The sequence below is a fragment of the Protopterus annectens genome, chromosome 2.part1, assembly GCF_019279795.1.
Source record: "Protopterus annectens isolate FY-2018-M chromosome 2.part1, PAN1.0, whole genome shotgun sequence".
Classification (NCBI taxonomy): domain Eukaryota; kingdom Metazoa; phylum Chordata; order Ceratodontiformes; family Protopteridae; genus Protopterus; species Protopterus annectens.
The window spans coordinates 1228156087-1228176519 of record NC_056729.1 but is presented as its reverse complement, the minus strand read 5'-3'; the positions used below and the strand labels follow the sequence as shown (position 1 = coordinate 1228176519).

The window sequence follows — 20433 nt, the reverse complement described above, 5'->3', positions numbered from 1 at the left end:
ATTTTTTGCGAAACTCTACATTAATCATACCAATATTTAGTGTCTAATTTGTAGCCTTTTTCCCTATTTTTTTGCTTTGTACCCAATTTTGGGGGTACGACGGTGACAGCTAAACGGAGAGAGTTAGAATAGTTACACAGACCAATCCAATCACCATTAACAATGGAACAGGTAAATGAGACATTAATTGGACTATACAAGCATTGAAAACACTACTGAAACATTCTGGAAACAAATGAATATGCTATTAGCAAGTATAAACAGCATTAGAACAGACGCATGCGTTAAAAGGAATGATGTACTGCATTTGACACCCCTCGAACAGTTTCAAAAATGAAGCTCAAGTTTGACAGGGGTGATCTGATGGTCAGCAGGCATGGGGGCAAACAACAAATACAAAAAGGGAGGGAAAAAGGTGGGCTACTAAGACAAGGTAGAGACCTGCATTTTTATTTAATAATCTTCGGTCTCTTAAAATGAGAAATACAACTTAAAAGTACACTAAGAGAACTGCCCACTAAGCAAGAGGGATACAGGATAAAAGGCAGACCCCTTAATACTAGTCACTCACTGCAAAATAAGACTTTTTTTTTTTTTTACCAATACATATTTCATGCATTCTTCAGCATAACAGAATACATATTTTCATTAGGAAAAGAAAGTTTAAACATGTTTCATCTTCCCAGCCTAACCAGCAGTTTTTCAATTTAATAGATATGGGATGCAAATTTTACAGTGGCTCCAGAAAATGTTAAAAGACATCCATTACAATGCAGGATGGCTGGGAATCGCACACAAAAACGTGAAATGGTAAATTAATACTGAGATTTTACTGTCGTCTCTATTCATGGTTATAAGCTGTTGCACCATCACATAAACGAATACTAATAAAACAATTAGTAAACAAAATATTTAAGCTCAATAACTACAAATTAAAATCTCTACTTTTCATTCAAACACTTATCATTCCATTAGAATATTCCATTTTCTTCGGATCAGGCTATGGTTTGTAAAGCAAATACACTAGGCAACTTGGTTTCCATGGAAAATACAATTTTTAGTGCCATACTCCAAGTTTTTGTAGTAATTAGTGTGCTGGGAACCTAGCTACGTTTGACTCTGTATTTATAAAAATACTTTAATATAGCAGGACTCGTGTACTACTCCCATGCTCTCATACCTGTGCAATTCCATCCTCCCAGCCTTTAATTACTTCTGATTTGCCAATTTTGAATTTGAAAGGCTTGTTTCTGTCTCTTGATGAATCAAACTTCTTCCCATTCTGCAGCATTCCTGCAAAAACAATTGTTGTTTTAAAAGAGAACCAGTAAGTATGACAGCATTAGTTTTCTTATATCAGCCTTCTATGAAAAACTTCACAAATGTAATTCTGCATTAAATCTGTGTCAGTGTCAATCATTTTAACATAGTTACTTAGTAACTTTATAAAATTTAATTCTGTATGAAAGCTGCGTTAGTATAAACATTTTATCACATAGTTACAACCAGTTCAACATTATATTCTCTGGTAAGCTGTACACTTCAAAGTGCTTGCTGGACCTATGCTTTACAGGGTCACTTCAGTTCACAACAGTAGCTTTAGTGAATAATGCAAAAAAAAATGATGCTAGCTCCCAACTAGGAAAACAGGAATAAAACTGAAGTACATCAACACAGCACACAGTCTGGCATGCACTAAAATACAAGCACATAATATGTGCAAGCAAACACAAATAACAGTAGCAGATCAAAAAGAAAGGCTACACTGGTTATAGTCAGCAAAGTTATATACCATTCATGTCAATGAAACCCAACAAACAGTGGCACCTCTGCAGACTTACATTTTTGAGAAAGACCCCAGATTAATGTTAAACTTTCCAATTATTCTTTGGAGTCAGCATTATTAATGGAACTTAAGACAATTTTCTATAAAATATTCAAAGTAATTTAAATAAACTTATTATAAATCTATTTCCCTTCATATTTTTCATTCCTTCGTTTCCATTCATTGATAATACCCCCCACCCCCATGGATTAAAGACCCCTAGGAACTTTAGCAGCTGCAGGTGATTTCAAGTAATCGCGAGAAGGCATTAAGACAGCCCCTGAAATATCAACAATGTCCGAGGCGTCTCCCAAAAGCCAGCATCCAAGTGACAGTTTATTGTACCAGTTATACAGATTTAAGGATGTCGGGAATCAAAACAAAATGATCTGGTAATTTAAACCTAACAGGCAGATTTTTTCCTGAAGGGAAACTCTTTCCCGTAAGAGCCTGTACCACAGACCTCTGCTGTATTTACTTGTTTGAATTTTGTTCTGTAATTTTACATTACCAATAATGCACAGATATTACAGTAATATTCTTTACACCTAAACAATAAGTCAACAAATGTGTTGTAATTCAGGGATGCAAGCTAGATATTCAATCCAAAAATATGGCAATAAACACAGTTCAAAATCGTTAAGAGGAAAACCCAAGTACTACATTTTTATGTTATTAATGGCTGAAGAACAATCTGTTGTTAAGTAAGGTCGTTTCAACAGTGAACAAGTATTTCTGGGAGTACGGTGAATTGGCAGACTTAAGGTCAGAGATGCTGGGTGGGCAGATTGGTCTGACGAGGGAGATGATTTTTCTGAGTTATGATACTGAATCAGAATTGCCTAGACATGGTAAGGCCTTGCTGTGTCTAATAATGGCGGCTGACAAAAAAGCAACTACTAGAAAATGGAAATCAAAACTCTAAACCAATTATACTGGAAGTAGCAAATATAGTAACAGATAAAACAACTTGGAATTGAAATCTTTATAAAAGGGTAGAATCAAACTACATAGGAAAAAATGGGAATTGTGGGAATAATACATACAAGGGAGGAATGAGGTTTAAAAGGAGGCAGGACATGAGCTAAGATTTCAGTTTGACTGAGAAAGACTGGGTAAATAAGTGATGTATAACGTCTGCACTAGTAATTTGTCAGTACAGTCTGTGATGTAAAATGTTTGCAACTAGGGTTGTGTCGGTGTGGTTTGTTTTCATTTATATAAATGTAGGACTGCCTTATGTAGTAAGCGATGGTTTAATAAAGATGTTTGTTTAAAAAAAGGCAGGAATTGAATAATTTATGTAATGTCGCTTTGGTTATATATGAAGTATAATGTTTATTCTAATTAGTTTGATTACCGTTATATGAATGTAAATTTGCCTATGTCAAGTCAATAACAATGTTTGGAAAAAAGTGGCAAGTGTAACATGAATTAAAAGAGGATGGAACTGGGAAATTGAACAGCATTTTGAAAAAAGGCAGCATACATCTACTTACAAAAACAGTGCATTTTGCATATAAACCAGAGAGATACCAGATATGAACAGCCAGGGGTGGAACGATCTAAACTACTTTAGCTCTATAATGATGGCTTACCCAGCTCTTTGGACAAAGATTTTGACGTTTTGGTGATTCGCTTGTGTGCAAATGTGCAGCAGCTACTCATTGAAGTGGTGCAGAACTTTTCAAAAGAAGCCCCGTGATACCCATTGAAGTGAAAAGCAAATACTTCCAGATCCTCTGTCTGACAATATGTCTTAACAGCTTCAAAAATAGGATTAATTAAAAATATGACCCTGGATTCACTAATCTTCCGTGCAGGACTAACTTAGTCCTGCAAGGAAGTGCCCGTTTAGGAGCAGGACAGCAGTGCGCCATGCATATTAATGAAGGTGCGCTGCCCGAGCCCCTAGCCTTACACGGAGCATGTAAGAGTGCAGTGGGTGTGTCTGAGAGCAGAGCTCTCAGAATAAACACGCCCCTGCAATGTAGAACAGCAGAAAGTGGTCGCTCATAGGTGTACACATATCCCTACCAACAGTCCCCCATGTGTATAACAGCAACAGTAATTAAAATGAAATGAAGAAACCAGAGTATTTATTATATTTAAAAATCCGAGTACAGCTAACAATAGGTGTGCACATCACTTAGCTACGGTTAAAGCAGCTTAAAAGGCTGAAGAGGATAACAAGGAAGATATATGCAAATGAAGCAGCACAGCACTAGTGTAGTGGGCAGAGCATTCGCCTAACAAGCAGGCATTCCTGGTTCGAGTCCCACTACAGCACAGTCTATTTTATATGGCAAAGTACGTTATAACCAATAGGTTTGTTGCAAAACCCACTAAACACATTTATGAACTGGAGCACTGCAAGAAATGCACGTGATATCAGTGTCATAATGAATAAGACACTAGTAAGCAGGTTTAAGCACAAATGAGCAGTAGTAAGCATAAGTAAGCACAAGTAACCATGTTTAAGTGCGTATGTGCGGGGGTAAGCACTGCCTACACAGATTAAGCAATGAGGAAGGAGAGTATAAGAAAAGTACAGTTTTGTACCTACCATAAATGTAGATGTTAGAGTGTATATACTGCTGCAGTCATCACACTTGGGTTATCTTGTCGTCAGGCGGTCCCGCAGTTGGCAGAATCCCAAAGTCTTGGTCCGGCGTCGGTTGTCGTCGCTTCTTCCCTGATGTCAGTGTGACAGGGGTATAAGAGGCAGCCGATGCTTTTTTCTTCAGTTTTTCTTGCCCCAGACGTCAGGTGCCCCCAACTAGGAAGGCAATACAATAGCTATGCAAAAATACCTTAGTAGATAAACAATAGTACTAGCTGTTAGCAAATACACCATATAGACATGCATCCAATTGATTGATGTCCATGGAGCTAGAACTAACACCTTGGTATGTAGAGGGGATGGTGGGAGGGTAACCTGGACTGCAGCAGTATATACACTCTAACATCTACATTTATGGTAGGTACAAAACTGTACTATGTTCATCGTGTTATACTGCTGCAGTCATCACACTTGGGTTGAATCCCAAAGCTATGGATGGGTGGCTGGTACTAAACTGGGATAGGCGAAGCTAGGATGCCCTGCAGTACTGCAGTGGCAAAACCAGCTCTGGTTTTTGAGTATAATGGAAGGTGGTAGTGCTTGGTAAAGGTGTGCACTGAACTCCAAGTAGCTCCAGAATGTCCTTGGTTGGAAACCCCCTGAGAAAGGCTGCTGAGGTTGCTGTAGCCCTGGTAGAATGGGTCCTAATATTAACAGGCACTGCTTTGCCATGGTGCAAGTAGCAAAAGCGGGTACACAATGTGCTATCCATTTGGAGATGGTCCGTTTTGAAATAGACTTTCCTTCTGAACCTGCAGCATAGGATACAAAGAGTTGGTCAGTTTTTCTGAAGGTCTTTGTCTTATCTAAATAGTAACGTAGCTGTCTGTGAATGTCCGAAGAGTGAAGGAGTCTTTCTCCTTTATTCTGGGGGTTTGGATAAAAGGTGGGTACATGAATGGTCTGATTCAAAGCCACAGTGGATACTACCTTTGGCATAAAGGTAGGGTTAAGTTCGTAAAGAGACCCTGTCCTGATGGAAAATGATGAAAGGTTCCACTGCCATAACTGCCTGTAGTTCTGAGACCCTGCGTGCCGAGGTAATTGCCAGCAACAAAGCTGTTTTCCAAGACAAGTATTGTAGTTCTGCTGAGAATGCTGGTTCGAAAGGAGGCAGTGTTATTTTTTCTAAAACGAAGTTCAGGTCCCAAGCTGGCGTTGGGGGTTTTCTGGGGGGTCTTATATTCTTAGCCCCTCTGAGAAACTGCCTTAGTAATGGGTGTGAGAAAATTGGTGGATCCGTATTATATTGATCTGAAATGGCTGAAGCATGGATCTTAATGGATGAGAATGAAAGGCCTTGGTGTAGCATCTCAGTTAAGTATTGCAGTATTTGAGGAATGTTGGGTATCCAAGGATTTTGGCCTTTAGCCTGGTTCCATGCACAAAATCTTTTCCATTTGTCTGAGTAAGTTTTTCTGGTGCTGGGCCTTCTGCCCTCAAAATGACATTCTGGACGTCCTTTGAGAGAAGTGTTGATTGATAATTCAAGGTATTCTCCATGCAGCTAAATTTAAAGTTCTGAGCTGGCTGTGAAGTATCAGAGTTTTTCTGAGTCAGCAGTAGTGGGAATTAAGGCAAGATCCATGGAGGGCTGTGAGTCAAGTTCCTTAGTAATGGGTGCCAGTGCTGGCGTGGCCAGTCCGGAGCAATGAGGATCATTTGTGGTCTATCTGATCTGACTTTCAATACCTTGGTCAATAGAGGTAGTAGTGGGAAGGCATAGACTGTCAATGCTGTCCAACTGAATGATAGGGGGTCCACTTTCCAGGCTAGGGAGTGAGAAGTCCTTGTGCAAAATTTCTGTAGTTGGCAATTGTTGGGGGAGGCAAATAGATCTGTCTGGACATCCCCACCGGAGTTATCATTGAAAATACTTGTGGGTGTAGTCTCCACTCGTGAGGATCTGCCATATTTCTGCTTAATTTGTCTACCAATATGTTTTCCTTTCCTGGCAGGAATTGTGCTTGCAGTTGTACTTGGTAGTTCAATGCTGTGTTCCACAAGGTCATTGCCTGTCTGCATAAAGGGTAGGAGTGTGTTCCTCCCTGTTTGTTTATGTACCACATCACTGTGGTGCTGTCTGTCCTTATTAGCAGTTGTCCTGGATGCAATAGGTCCTTGAAGGCTGTCAGTGTATTTTGCACAGCCAGCATCTCCTTTTGGTTGATGTGAAGATGCATTTGTTTTGCAGACCATTTGCTCTGTATGCACTTGTCCTGCCATGTGTGCTCCCCAGGCGTAGTCTGAAGAATCTGTTGTCATAGTTTGATTTGCTGGAGGTAAGATGAAAGGAAGACCCTTGTTTATTTGACATGCTTGAGCCCACCATAGGAACTCTTTTTGAAGGCATGGAATGAGAGGTATACTTGATTCGAGGCTGTGCCTGTGTTGAGACCATACACTTTTCAGGTACCATTGTAATTTCCTCATATGCAGCTTTGCATATGGGAGTAGTTGAATGCAGGATGCCATGAACCCCAATGCCTGCAGGATTTTCCTTGCAGTGAGCTGGGTAAAAGTTGCCATCTTTTTGAAGTATTGAGTCAACTGTTTGTCTGGCGTGAGATAAGCCATCTGGGCCGTTGTATTTAAGCTGGCACCCAGGAATATTATTTGTTGCGAGGGTATTAGCTTTGACTTCTTTTTGTTTACTGTGTACCCTAGGCAACCGAGCAGCTTTATTACAAATGCCAGATGCTGTAAAAGAATGTCCTTGCTGTCCGCTTGGATCAGGCAGTCGTCCAGATATGGGTAAATCTGTATTCCTCGTCTGCAATATGCAATTACTGATGCCAGGCATTTCGTAAATACTCCGGGCGCAGTAGATAAGCCAAAGGGCAATGCAGAGAATTGATAATGCGTTGTACCTGCCAAAAATCTGAGGTATCTTCTGCAATCTTGTCTGATAGGGTATGCAGGTATGCCTCTGAGGTCCAACGTTACCAGCCAAGACTCCTTGCCCAGCACGGGAAGAAGCTGCTCAAGTGTGAGCATTTTGAATTTGGGTACCTCCAGGTATGTGTTTAGAATTGAGAGGTCTAAAATGGGCCTCCAGGCTTTGTCCTTTCTTGGGACAAGAAATAGTCTGGAGTAAAAACCTTGACCTTGCTCCTTTGTAGGTACCTTTTGAATTGCTTTTATATCCATGAGAAATTTGCGTTTGTGCCTCTGCCCATTGGTTTGGAGGCAGATTTGGCATGCCTCTCATCCGTGGTAAAGTGTGGAAATGAAATCTGTAGCCTCGGGTAATAATATCCGTAACCCATTTGTCCTTTGTTATGATGCGCCAATTTTGTGGAAATAAAGCCAGTTTTCCTCCCAAAGGTGCTGCCAGGGCAATTTTGCTTGGCAGGCGAAGAGGGAAGTCGTTGTGTTTGTTTCCTGAAGGGTTGAGATCTTTCGTCTCCCCCTCTGAGATGTTGTTTGCCATTGTCTAGGCCTGAAAGAACCTTGTGACTGGCCTCTGCCCCTTGGGTGTCTGTACCTACCTCTTTAGGGTCTGTCTGATGCAGGAAAGGACCAGTTTTTTGATGGCCAGTTTCTGCTGAAACGAGGAGGTTGTACCTGTCAGAAATCTTTAACTGTTTGCATAGATTTTGCCTTTTCTTCCATTTTCTTTAAAACTGCCTCTGCTTTGACACCAAATAACACATCTTTCTGCAATGGAGCATCCAATAACTTTGCTTTGACATGTTCTGGTAAGGCTTGTTCTTTAAGCCAAGCATGCCTACGTATTACAGACCCTGTGACAGCTGCTCTAACATGAGGCTTCCAATGAATCAAAACCACATTGTAAGGTATACTTTCCCACCTGTTCTGCTGCATGCAGCAAATCCTGCATCTCTTTGAAATCAGGTTGATCTGTCTGAGGGATCATTTTCTGCTTTAACTGTGTAATCAAATACGGTTGGTATTTTAGCATGTGGAATTGGCAGTTTAAGGCCCTCATGGCCAAAGTGGCAGACGTATACACTTTCTTTCCCCATCTTTCTAATGCTCTGGAATCTCTTTCAAAAGGAAGTGGATTCTTACCAGTAGAGGCCTTAACCCCTTTGGGACCCTGGGAAATGGTTTCTGGGTCTGCAGTAGAACTTTTATATAGAAACTTATGAGTATCAGGAACTCGATAGTATCTGTCTGGCTTAGCTGGTGCTGGAGGTAAGGAATCTGGGTTTAGACTAGATTCGGAGTAATCATCCAAAATGTCTAAAACTGGAGGAATTGCTAGGGGTCTACACTGTGGAAGAAGAAACTCACGGAGTCTTTTCTTAAAGTCAGAGTAATCTTGGCCTTCCCAGTGGAAGTGTTCCCTCAAGGTGTGTAAAGTTTCCCCAAAAGAGTAGTCTTCAGGGGGGAGACAGAGGGAATGGATTCTTCAGCATCTGAGTCTTCATAAGGAGGGAAGGAATAATCCTGGTCCTCAGAGTTGCCTGAGGAAATGGATGCTTGGTCAGAGGAAGGACAATCTTCCTCCAGTCTAGGCCTTTTGTCAGGTGGGGGTTGGGATCCCCTGATAAGGGCAATTAAATCCTCAGCCATCTTAAGCATCTGTTTTTTAGGCATAGGGGCCTGTGGGGGGGTGTGTGGACCCGGCTTCCTAACTTTCAAGGGAGCTTTAGCATAAGACTTAGAGAGAGTTGTCGGTTTGAAGACACCTTCAGAAACCGAAGGCCTATCCAAAATTTCCGGATCACCGTCAGGGCTGGCGTCTGAGGGGTGAGGTGGAACCGGTTCCTGAGGCCCAGCTGCTTCGGGCTGGGAGGCAGTCAGAATTTCTGAATCAGCAGTAGTCAGGGGCTGCGTAGGCGCCTCGCTGAAAACAGGAGAACCGGCGTCAGGCCTGGCTGAGGCCCCGGTAACTGGTCTTGGCCGTCTGTCCTTATCCTTGTGTTTTTTAATCATTGCTGATGTCGGTTGCTCCGACAGCATGCTATAGTTAAATTTTCTGCCAAAATAATGCTGGGCGAAATCTGCCCGACGCTGAATTGTATGTTTGTTGAACCTAGCACAAAATCGACAACCAGGGACGTCGTGGTCTGGGCCTAGGCAAGGACTACAAGAAGAATGAAAATCCTTATGAGGTATTTGCTTCCCACAAGAAATGGAATTAACTTTGTCTGACATCGGTCTGAGGCAAGAAAAGTTTCCCCAATGGGCTACTTAACTTTAGAGAAGACTTTGGGCTGAAATTTGATTCGAAACTTTCAGGAGCTGGCCGACCGGCACTTGCGAACTGCTTCTGCTTCGGGCACCGCACGGCAAGAAAGACTGAAGAAAATGGCGTCGGCTGCCTCTTTTATACCCCTGTCGCACTGACGTCAGGGAAGAAGCGACAACAACTGACGCCGGACCAAGGCTTTGGGATTCGGCAGACTGCGGGACCGCCTGACAACAGGATAACCCAAGTGTGAGGACTGCAGCAGTATAACACGATGAACATCTGTAACCAGAAGGTAGCAGTACTTACCGCCATGCAAACACACGCACACCTGCTTACAACTGCTGTAAAGTGCCTTAACCACTCAGTATCCAACAGCCCATGTTCTGCCCAGTAACAAAATAAACAGCCTCTAAAAGGCTCGAAGCCAAGGCCCCGTACAGAACAATCACAGTAGTTAACCACTAAGCCAGCATAGCAGTATATATGATTGAGGTTTCAACAAACAAATTCTCACCACAGGAAAAATCAACTGAACATGTGAAAGGAATCTATGTACAGTGTGATGTTGTATAACCTGCTACATAACATAAATATGTGAACTGGAGTACTGCAGTAAGGCCAGATGTGAGGTGTAATTGTAATAAAGTGTTGAAGCCCCCAGGACTTCATACAGTGTACGTACACATGAATCACAGATACCAGACACAGATATAACATGTAATAAATAATAAATCAATGCCAAAAGGAAAATATAATGCTAATTAAATATTAAGCAACGCTAAGCATTGCACAGCTCAGCTTACTTGGTGTAAGCAATGTGGAGGCTGGCTAACTCAATCTGCCCAGTGGTATACCCCTTTAAGCAATGCCAACATTAGGTAAGCAGGTGTGCCCATAGCTTAGCCTTTTCAAAACCATCCAATCAGGGGAAAGTGCGGGAAATCAGGCGTATGTAAACTCCACAGGCGCGAATACTTCTCATAACTGGTTGCAGCTCCCTTCTGTAGGCAGAATGGCTGAAGTTGGGGAAGGCACTCTAGAGCGCAGTGCTGGGGCACCCAGGAGTCCAGATACATGATATGGCTCCTGGTAAAACACCTTGAGCAGAGACTACTGCAGGGCCAGTACCAGGGCTCTCAGTATAAAGTGGAGTCCTGGTACAGTCTTGCCCGTGACCTCATCAGTGCCACTGGTATCCCCCGGACTGGTGAGTAGGTCAGGCATCACCATGCTGACCTGAAGCGGCAGGGGGGGGGGGGGTCTCTTGGAGCAGTGGATCCAAGAATCAAGGCAGATGGCCAATGCCCCAGTACTGAGTAAGTACCCGTTCTACTACGTAGATAATGATTGCCTAGTTTGTGTATACTATGGATAGGTAATGGCTAAATATCACTGTATTTCTCTGACAGCTGCTGAAAGAGCAGGCTGCGAACCAGCAAGCCCATGCTACTAGGTTGCAAAGGCCACGTTGTGAGGCAAGTTAATAATCATCCTGCATGTACTGTCATAACAGATAAATACAACAGTTCTAGAAAGTGTTGTACCAGTAAAACAATTTGTGTATGGGATGTACTGAATAAACTAGACAATATGGCAGGAAATATGGAAGGAAAAATAAATAAAATATAGGTAGTGTGGAAATAAAGGTGTAATATCTTGTGAATAAAAAGTATAACCCCTGGAGTGCTTGTGTACATTCTGCCTTCATATGTTGTTGTAGTGTTGCATTCTATAAACAGTACTGTTGTATTAAGCAGTGTTACCCACACTGTTGAACAGAGATAAAATGTGTAGGACGTTCAGTATAACAATGTTGGAAGTCCCAAGAGGTCAGTCATATTGTACAACTGAGGGAGACCTAGACAGAAAACATTGGAATGCTTCACACCAGTTCCCTGATAGCAGTGTACTGTGATGTCGACTGTAATATTTTACCACACACAGCAAGGGTTTGAATCTCGGGAGTATTAGGACGCTGTATGCATAATCATACCCCACAACTGTACAGAGTATGTGAGAATGTTCAGATAGAAAGCTGTATACATAAGTAGACCCAACAACTGTACAGAACTTGCTAGAATGTTCAGATAGTAAGCTGCTAGAATGTTCAGATAGTAAGCTGTAAGCATAATCATAACCATCAACTGTACAGACTGTGGCAGAATGTTCAAGTAGTAAGCTGTATGCATAGTCATACCCCTCAACTGTTCTGATCTGTCCAGCATGTCCAGCTAAATGTAAAAACTGAGTAACAAACTAACCAGAAGTTAGCAGTGCTTGTGCAAACACCCTTACAACTGCTTTAAAGTGCCTTAATCACTCTGCATCCAACGGCCTGTGTTCTGCCCAGCAACAAAATAAATAGCCTCTGCAAGGCTCGAATCCAGGACCATGCACACCATACACAAAGTGATGTACCACTAAGCCATGCCAGATATACATAAATCTGATTTTTTCAGAAACATAACATCCAGCCCAGTCATGCAACAGTACAGAGAATGTATACTAACATCTAGTTGTATGTGTGTGTAAATATATTAATATCTATAAACAGATACAACATTATATATATATATATATATATATATATATATATATATATATATATATATATATATACAAATTATACACAAATATTCAAAAATATACATATATATATATATATATATATATATATATATATATATACATACATACATACATACATACATACATACATATATATATATATATATATATATATATATATATATATATATATATACACATACACACACATATATATATATATATATATATATATATATATATATATAAACATATATACATGCAAATGTCGACATCTACACACACACACACACACACATATATATCTCCATTGGTATATATCGACATAGTTATAAATATGTAAGCAAATATATATATACCTATAAAGGTATACATGGCCATACATCTGTAGATAGCAATGGTAGATTAACAGAAAAGTACAGTTTTGTACCTACCATAAATGTAGATGTCCGATAGGTATGCATCTGCAGTCGTAACATATGGGTTGTCCTGCCTCAGGCAGCCCTTCGGTCGGCCGGATTCCAAAGTCTGGGTCTGGCCTCGGCTGATGTCGCACTTTCCCAGACGTCAGAGCTTCTGGGGTATAAAGGCATCAGCCGACGCCATTTTCCTCAGTGTTTCTTGCCCCAGATGCCAGGTGCCCTCTAGGAAGGCTAAATTTGGATAAATGCTGAAAAGTTCCAAACAGTAGCAAAATATATATACAAACAAACAAATACACCATAATAGATTCCCCCAGCTAGCTGAAAGAGGGGTAAGCACCCTAGGAATACCACAGAGGGGAAGGAGGGTGGGTAATCCTGACTGCAGATGCATACCTATCGGACATCTACATTTATGGTAGGTACAAAACTGTACTATGTCCTTCAAGGATGCATCTGCAGTCATAACATATGGGTAGAATACCATAGCCAAACTGGGGGAGGAGGTACTAAGAGAAGGATGGTGTAGTTAGGATCCCCTGCAGAACTGCAGTTGCAAACCCTGCTCGGGATCTGGAGTATAAAGGTAGATTATAATGCTTGGCAAATGTATGCACGGAGCTCCAAGTAGCAGCTTCTAAAATGTCCTTGGTAGCCACTCCTCGTAGGAAAGCTGTAGTGGTGGCTATGGCCCTTGTGGAATGAGGCCTGATATTTTCAGGAGCTGTCTTTCCATGAAAGGAGTAGCAAAAGCGAATGCAATTTCCTATCCATTTTGAAATTGTCTGTTTGGAAATTGCTCTTCCTTGCACCCCCGTTGCATATGCTACAAAAAGTTGGTCAGTTTTTCTGTTGGTTTTAGTTCTGTCCAGATAGTAACGTGGTTGTCTGTGTATATCCAAGGTGTGCAAAAGTTTTTCTCCTTTGTTCTGTGGGTTAGGGAAGAACGTAGGCAAATGAATAGCTTGGTTCAAGGATACCCTGGATACCACCTTTGGCATGAAAGTAGGATTGGTTCTCAGTGACACTCTATCCTGGTGGAAAATAAGAAAAGGCTGCACTGACATTAATGCCTGTAACTCGGATACTCTTCTTGCTGAAGTGATTGCCAGAAGGAAAGCAGTTTTCCAGGATAAAAACTGTAGGTCTGCTGATGCTGCTGGTTCAAAAGGAGGTAGTGTCAATTTTTCCAGCACAAAATTGAGATCCCATGCAGGTAGAGGGGGTCTCCTTGGAGGTTTAACATTTTTGATCCCTCTCAAAAATTGTCTGAGAAGAGGGTGAAGATAGGGGGATCCATACTGTATTCTGCTGAAATTGCTGAAGCATGAATCTTAATGGAAGAGTAAGACAGTCCATTGTGGAACAGTTCTGCTAAGTATTCTAGGATGTGTGCTAGGTTTGCCACTGTGACATCTGTGCCCTTTGATGTGCTCCAAATGAGGAATCTCTTCCATTTGGCTGAGTATGTTTTCCTTATGGAAGGTCTGCGAGCCTCCAGGATAATGTCCTTGACCCTCTGAGATAAAACAGTTTGGTTTGGGTTTAAGGAATTTTCCAGGCAGTTAGTTGCAAAGTTTTCAAGTTTGGATGCAGGGTCTTGAAATTGTTCTGCGTTAGAAGAAGAGGCCATAGGGGTAGAGGCCATGAGTTCGCCTGAGACATGCTTCTCAGTAGCAGATACCAGTGTTGTCTTGGCCAGTCCGGAGCTATTAGTATCACCTTTGGCTGTTCCTCCCTGATCTTCAGTAGAACCTTGTACATCAATGGGAGAGGTGGAAAGGCATATACTGTTAGGGCATTCCAGCTGAATGAGAGAGAGTCCACCCTCCAGGCTTGTGGGTGGTAAGTCCTTGAGCAGAATTTCTTCATTTGGTGGTTGAGTGGGGAGGCGAACAGATCTATCTCTGGCATTCCCCATTTCTTTGTTATGAGTTTGAAGATGTCTGGATGCAGCATCCATTCGTGAGCATCCGTGGTAGTTCTGCTTAAGCTGTCTGCTAGTGAATTCTCTTTGCCTGGTACGAATTTGGCCTGTAGCTGGATATTGAGATTCAGGCATAGGTTCCACAGATTCATTGCCATCCGGCATAGAGGGTAGGAATGTGTGCCTCCCTGTTTGTTTATGTACCACATGACCGTGGTGTTGTCTGTCCTTATCAACAGATGTCCTTGCTGGAGGAATGGTTTGAATGCCTCGATTGCATGCTTCACTGTCAGCATCTCCTTTTGGTTTATGTGCATGCTTAGCTGTCCTTGAGGCCATAGGCCTTGGATACATTTGTCTTCCATGTGTGCTCCCCATCCTAGGTCTGAGGCGTCCGTGGTGATGGTCTGCCTTGGTTTTGGTTTGTTGAAAGGCAACCCTCTGTTGGACTGGCAGGCCTGAGCCCACCACAGGAATTCCTTTTGAAGGCATGGAATGATTGGTATCATGGTTTCTAAACTGCGTCTGTGTTGAGACCATACATTCCTTAGGTACCATTGTAATTTTCTCATATGCAGCCTGGCATGTGGGATCAAGATTATGCAGGATGCCATGTAACCCAGGGCCTGCAGGACTTTCCTTGCAGTAAGCTGAGTTTGTCTTGTCAAAGTCATGAAATAATCTGGAAGTTGTTTTGGTTTTTCTTCTGTGAGAAAAGCCATCTGAGTGATTGTGTCCAAATCCGCACCCAAAAGGTTATCCTTTGGGATGGCACTAGTCTTGACTTTTGGATGTTGACTGTGTATCCCAAGGCCTGTAGCAGGTGTATGACATAGGCCAAGTCCTTTAACAATTTTGTCTTGTTGTCTGCTTGTATTAGGCAGTCGTCCAGGTATGGGTAAATTTGAATTCCCTGAAGTCTGCAAATGTGCAATCACTGATGCCAGGCATTTCGTGAATACACTGGGCGCAGTAGATAAGCCAAAGGGCAATGCTGAGAATTGATAATGCTCTGATCCTGCAAGAAATCTGAGGTGTCTTCTGCAATCTGGTCGGATAGGGACGTGCAGGTATGCCTCCTTGAGATCTAGAGTCACCAGCCAAGACTCCTTGCCCAACATGGGAAGAAGTTGCTGTAGGGTCAGCATTTTAAATTTTGGCACAATGAGATATGTGTTCAGTGCGGACAAGTCGAGAATAGGCCTCCATTGGTTTTCTTTTCTTGGTACAAGGAATAGTCTGGAGTAAAATCCTTGGCCTTGTTCCATAGATGATACCCTTTCTATCGCTTTCATCTGAAGTAAACTGTTGATTTGTCTTAAAGCCTCTGCCTTCTGGTTTGGTGGAAGGTTTGGCATTCCGCTTCTTTTTGGTAGAGTGTGGAAGTGAAACCTGTATCCTTGTTTGCAATGTCCATGTGTCCTTTGTAATGCAATGCCAGTTGTTCGAGAATAAAGCCAGCTTTCCGCCCAAGGGAGCTTCCAGTTGATCCCTGGTAGGCGGAATCAGAGTCAAGTCATTGTGTCTGTCCTGTGGTAGTGGTTGTAGTTGCAGCTGTGGCACTACTCCTCTGGTTGGCAGGCTGCCACTGACGGCCCCTGTAGGCACCCTTTGATTGACCTCTGCCTCTAGGGCGTCTATTCCTGCCCCTCTGTGCTCTGGAGGTGTCGGGAAAGGACCAATTCTTTGTAGGCCAGTTCCTGCTGAACCTCGGAGGTTGGACCTGCAGAAATTCCTTTACTGTTTGCACAGATTTTGCTTTTTCTTCCACTTTCTTTAGTATCTCCTGTGCAGGGGAGCCAAATAAGCTTTGTTTCTCCATTGGAGCATCAAGGAGTTTAGCCTTGACATGGTCTGGCAAGGATTGCTCTTTTAGCCAGGCATGCCTACGAATTACTGCCCCAGTCATAGCTGATCTAAAGGAAGCCTCCAGTGCATCATAGCCACATTTTAAGAAATGATTACTGACCTGCTGAGAGTTGTGTACCAAATCCTGAAGGGATTTACGGTCTAAAGGTTCAGGAGAAGAAAGCTTCTTATTCAGCTGATCTAACAAAAATTCTTGGTACTGTATCATATGAAATTGACAGTTTAATTGCCCTGGCAGAAAGAGTAGCAGATGTATAAACCTTTTTACCCCATCTCTCTAATGCTCTAGACTCTCTTTCAGAGGGAAGGGGATTTTTGGCAGTAGCAGCTGCAACCCCTTTTGGGCCCTGAGAAATAGTTTCTGGGTCTGCAGCATGGGCTTTATAGAGGTGGAAGTGAGAATCCGGGACCCTGTAATATCTGTCAGGTTTGGCAGGGGCCGGGGGAAGAGAATCAGGGGCAGAACTGACATCATTATACACATCAATTACAGTCAGAACAGGTGGTATGGCTAAGGGCCTATGCTGGGGCAAATGCAGAAAAGTCCTTAATCTTTTTCTAGAATCATAAAAATCCTGACCCTGCCATTGAAAGTGCTCCCTCATGGAGTGCAAAGTTTCCCCAAAGGAAAATTCTTCAGGTGGGGAGGCCGAAGGAATAGAATCTTCTGCATCTGAATCCTCATAAGGCGAGTAGGCCCCTTCCTGTTGGTCTGACAAATCAGATCCATCCGTGGAGTAATCAGAGGAGAGAGGTTCAGAGGGATCAGTCCTGGGCCTTTTGTCTGGTGGAGGTTGGGAGGCCCTGTCTGGGTGAGGTTGGGAACCCCTAATTAAAGATATAAGGTCCTCAGCAAGACTGAGAATCTGAGAACTAGAGGAAGGCCTCTGAGAAGTAGATTTGGCAGACAAAGCTTTAGAAAGTTTGGCAGCTTTAGCCCTGGAGAAGGCCTTAATAGACATAGAAGCTGGGGGCCTAGCTGCCCCACGTGCAGGAGTAGAAATGTCCAAAGGAATGGTGTCGGACAATTCTTGTGCACTAGCTTTGGTAGGGATATCTGTAGCCGACTCAGCCGGGGGCTCTCTGGCCTCGGTTGTCGGAGGTATGGTTTCGGTCGTAGGAAGAACCGAGGACTCTGTTTCAGCCGAACCGAGACACTCGCAGTAGGCCTAGCCGTGGTTTCAGCCGAAACCGTGGACCGCGAGTGTCGGTCCTTTTCCTTGCGTTTTTTGGCCATATGCGTAGTCGGAGTCTCCGACGGCATTTTATATGCAAAATCAGTTCCAAAAAATTCTTCTGCAAACTCCGACCGACGTCTAAGAGTCCGTCAGTTGAAGGAGGCACAGGCTAAACAAGCTGATACGTCGTGGTCTGGGCCTAAGCAAGGAAGGCAGTAAGAATGGAAATCCTTATGAGGTATTTGTTTCCCACAAGTTAAACAATTATTTACTTTGTCTGACGTCGGCTGAGGCAAGAAAGAGTCCCCAACGGGGTACTTAGCTTTTTTCGAAGTCTTCGGTAGCTGAAATCTCTGGATCTGACCGACCGGCACTTGCGAACAGCTTCTGCTTCGGGCACCGCGCGGCAAGAAAGACTGAGGAAAATGGCATCGGCTGATGCCTTTATACCCCAGAAGCTCTGACGTCGGGGAAAGTGCGACATCAGCAGAGGCCAGACCCAGACTTTGGAATCCGGCCGACCGAAGGGCTGCCTGAGGCAGGACAACCCATATGTTATGACTGCAGATGCATCCTTGAAGGACATCATACATGTCCACATGCACCGTTAATGGGGTTGAGAGGCCCCAAACAATATGTCACGTACGAATTGCCATACCCCCCACAGCCAAACACGTCCACCCTGCAATACACTACCAAGTTGTTCTTATTTTATTTGTTTTATTTAAATAGGAATTTAAATTATATATTTCTTTTATTTTTTTCTATATTTCATTCCCCTCTCCCCCATTCACTAGGCAGGCCGACCAGTACAGTCACATCCAACCAAGCCTCTCCTCGACCTATATATTCTTTACCCACATTCCCCCCTCCCTGCTGCACACATGCAGCCAGCATCCCTTCCCTGGTTACCGGCCTATATCTACCACACCACCACACTTTGCCCACCCTCCACTCCTCCCCCTCGGGACTCATCTTGTTTGTTGCCCCGAGCCAAGTATCTTTGTTTTTCCAGATGCTGTAGTCCATGCACATATGAATAGCCATGCTTACCTTTGGAGACTGTGTTACCACAAAAAAGTCATTCAATTTTTGCGTCATCCCACATGGTACGAATGTTTTCCTGGTAATAACAACAGACTTCAATGTGTAACGTTGTTTACACCAACAGTTTTATTTGTAAATACTGCAAAGCATACATGGTAGACAAGGTTGCCCGGTATGCACGATACCTAATAGGAACGTCTAATGCAGGTCTACAGGAAACACATGGCACTACAGGTTCCCCTCCTGATAAGTAAATTATTGTCTCATGAAGATGCACTGCTTTAAAGTGCCTTAATCACTCTGTATCCAACGGCCCGTGTTCTGCCGAGCAACAAAATAAACAGCCTCTGCAAGGCTCGAACCCAGGACCATGGACACCATACACAGTGACTTACCACTAAGCCATGCCAGATGTACATAAATCTGATGTTGTCAGTAACATAACATCCAGCCCAGTCATGCAACAGTACAGAGAATGTACACCAACATGTAGATGTTTGTGTGTGTAAATATATTAATATCTAAACAGATACTACACACATATATATATATATATATATATATAGTAAGAAATATATATAAGTTTATATGAACATATATACATGCACTACATATACACAGCAAGGTACACACATGTACGCAGATATATATATCTATGTAGGTATATACGGACATAGTCATATATATGTAAGCAGATATATATATATATCTATATAGGTACATGTGGCCATACATCTGTAGATAGCAATGGTAGCTTAACAAAAACAAATATGTCCACATGCACTGTTAATGGGGTTGAGAGGCCCCAAACAATATACGTCTTGTACGGATAGGCATACCCCCCCAAAAGTCAAACACATCCACCCTGCAATACACTACCAAGTGTTGCAGATCCCATAACCAGGACCTGACATGACATGGGCACAAGATGTTAACAGTACTACATCCCACCTGTATGACGTCAGGCCGTTATTGATAACCTATCTCTTAGTACCAAAGGCAAGCGTCCAGTCTGGTGGACCCCAGCCATAAACAAACTCTACAATAAAAGGAGGAAACTACTACAAGATAGAGCAAAATCCTTAAAAGGTAAGACACCCTTGATCACTATAAGTAAAAAACTAAGAGCTCTCATAAATTCATCCAAAGCAAATTTCGAGAGAAAAATAGCTAAAGACTCCAAAGACAATCATAAGGCCTTCTTTAGCTATGTTAGAAACCTAGGAGGAAACTCCCAGATATGCTCAGAACTAGTTCAAAATGATGTGAAGATTACTGATCCTACAGACATTGCCAACATACTGGCTGACAGGTTCAGTGCAAACTCTCCCCGCCAAAAGGAGAGATATCTATACCAAACGATTGCAGCCCCCAAACATCTCCAGCCCAAGTGAGAACTGCTCTCTCCAAAGCAAAAACACAGCATCCATGGGACCTGATGGTGTCCCCGGCTGTGTGCTCCACGAACTCAATGAGGAATTAAACCCACAGCTAGGACAGCTGTTTAATCAAAGTCTTACCTCTGGATACGCACTCCAGGAGTGGCGCACTGCAACTGTGGTCCCACTTCACAAAGGCGGTGCCTCCACCGACCCTGGAAATTACCGCCCATTAACTTGACAAGCCTTATCTGCAAAGCCATGGAGAGGATCATAATGGACCTCATAAATAAAGACATAGGGAATTTGCAGACCTTGGATCCAACCCAGTTTGGCTTTGTCAAAGGCAGATCATGCCTTTTAAACTTGATTGACTTCTTCAAAACAGTCACCAAAGCCATTGACGAGGGAAAGGCAGTCCATACAGCCTA

At 42.7% G+C, this 20433-nt stretch overlaps 1 protein-coding gene across 2 annotated transcripts in view; it reads right to left on the bottom strand.

Moving 5' to 3' along the window:
- Positions 1–20433, bottom strand: part of FKBP1B (FKBP prolyl isomerase 1B) — a 455033-nt gene that overhangs the window by 30322 nt on the left and 404278 nt on the right. For both annotated transcript variants that reach the window (XM_044062757.1, XM_044062756.1), the window contains exon 3: positions 1181–1293. In XM_044062757.1, coding sequence (XP_043918692.1) covers positions 1181–1293 — 113 coding nt within the window. The remainder of the gene's footprint in view (positions 1–1180; positions 1294–20433) is intronic.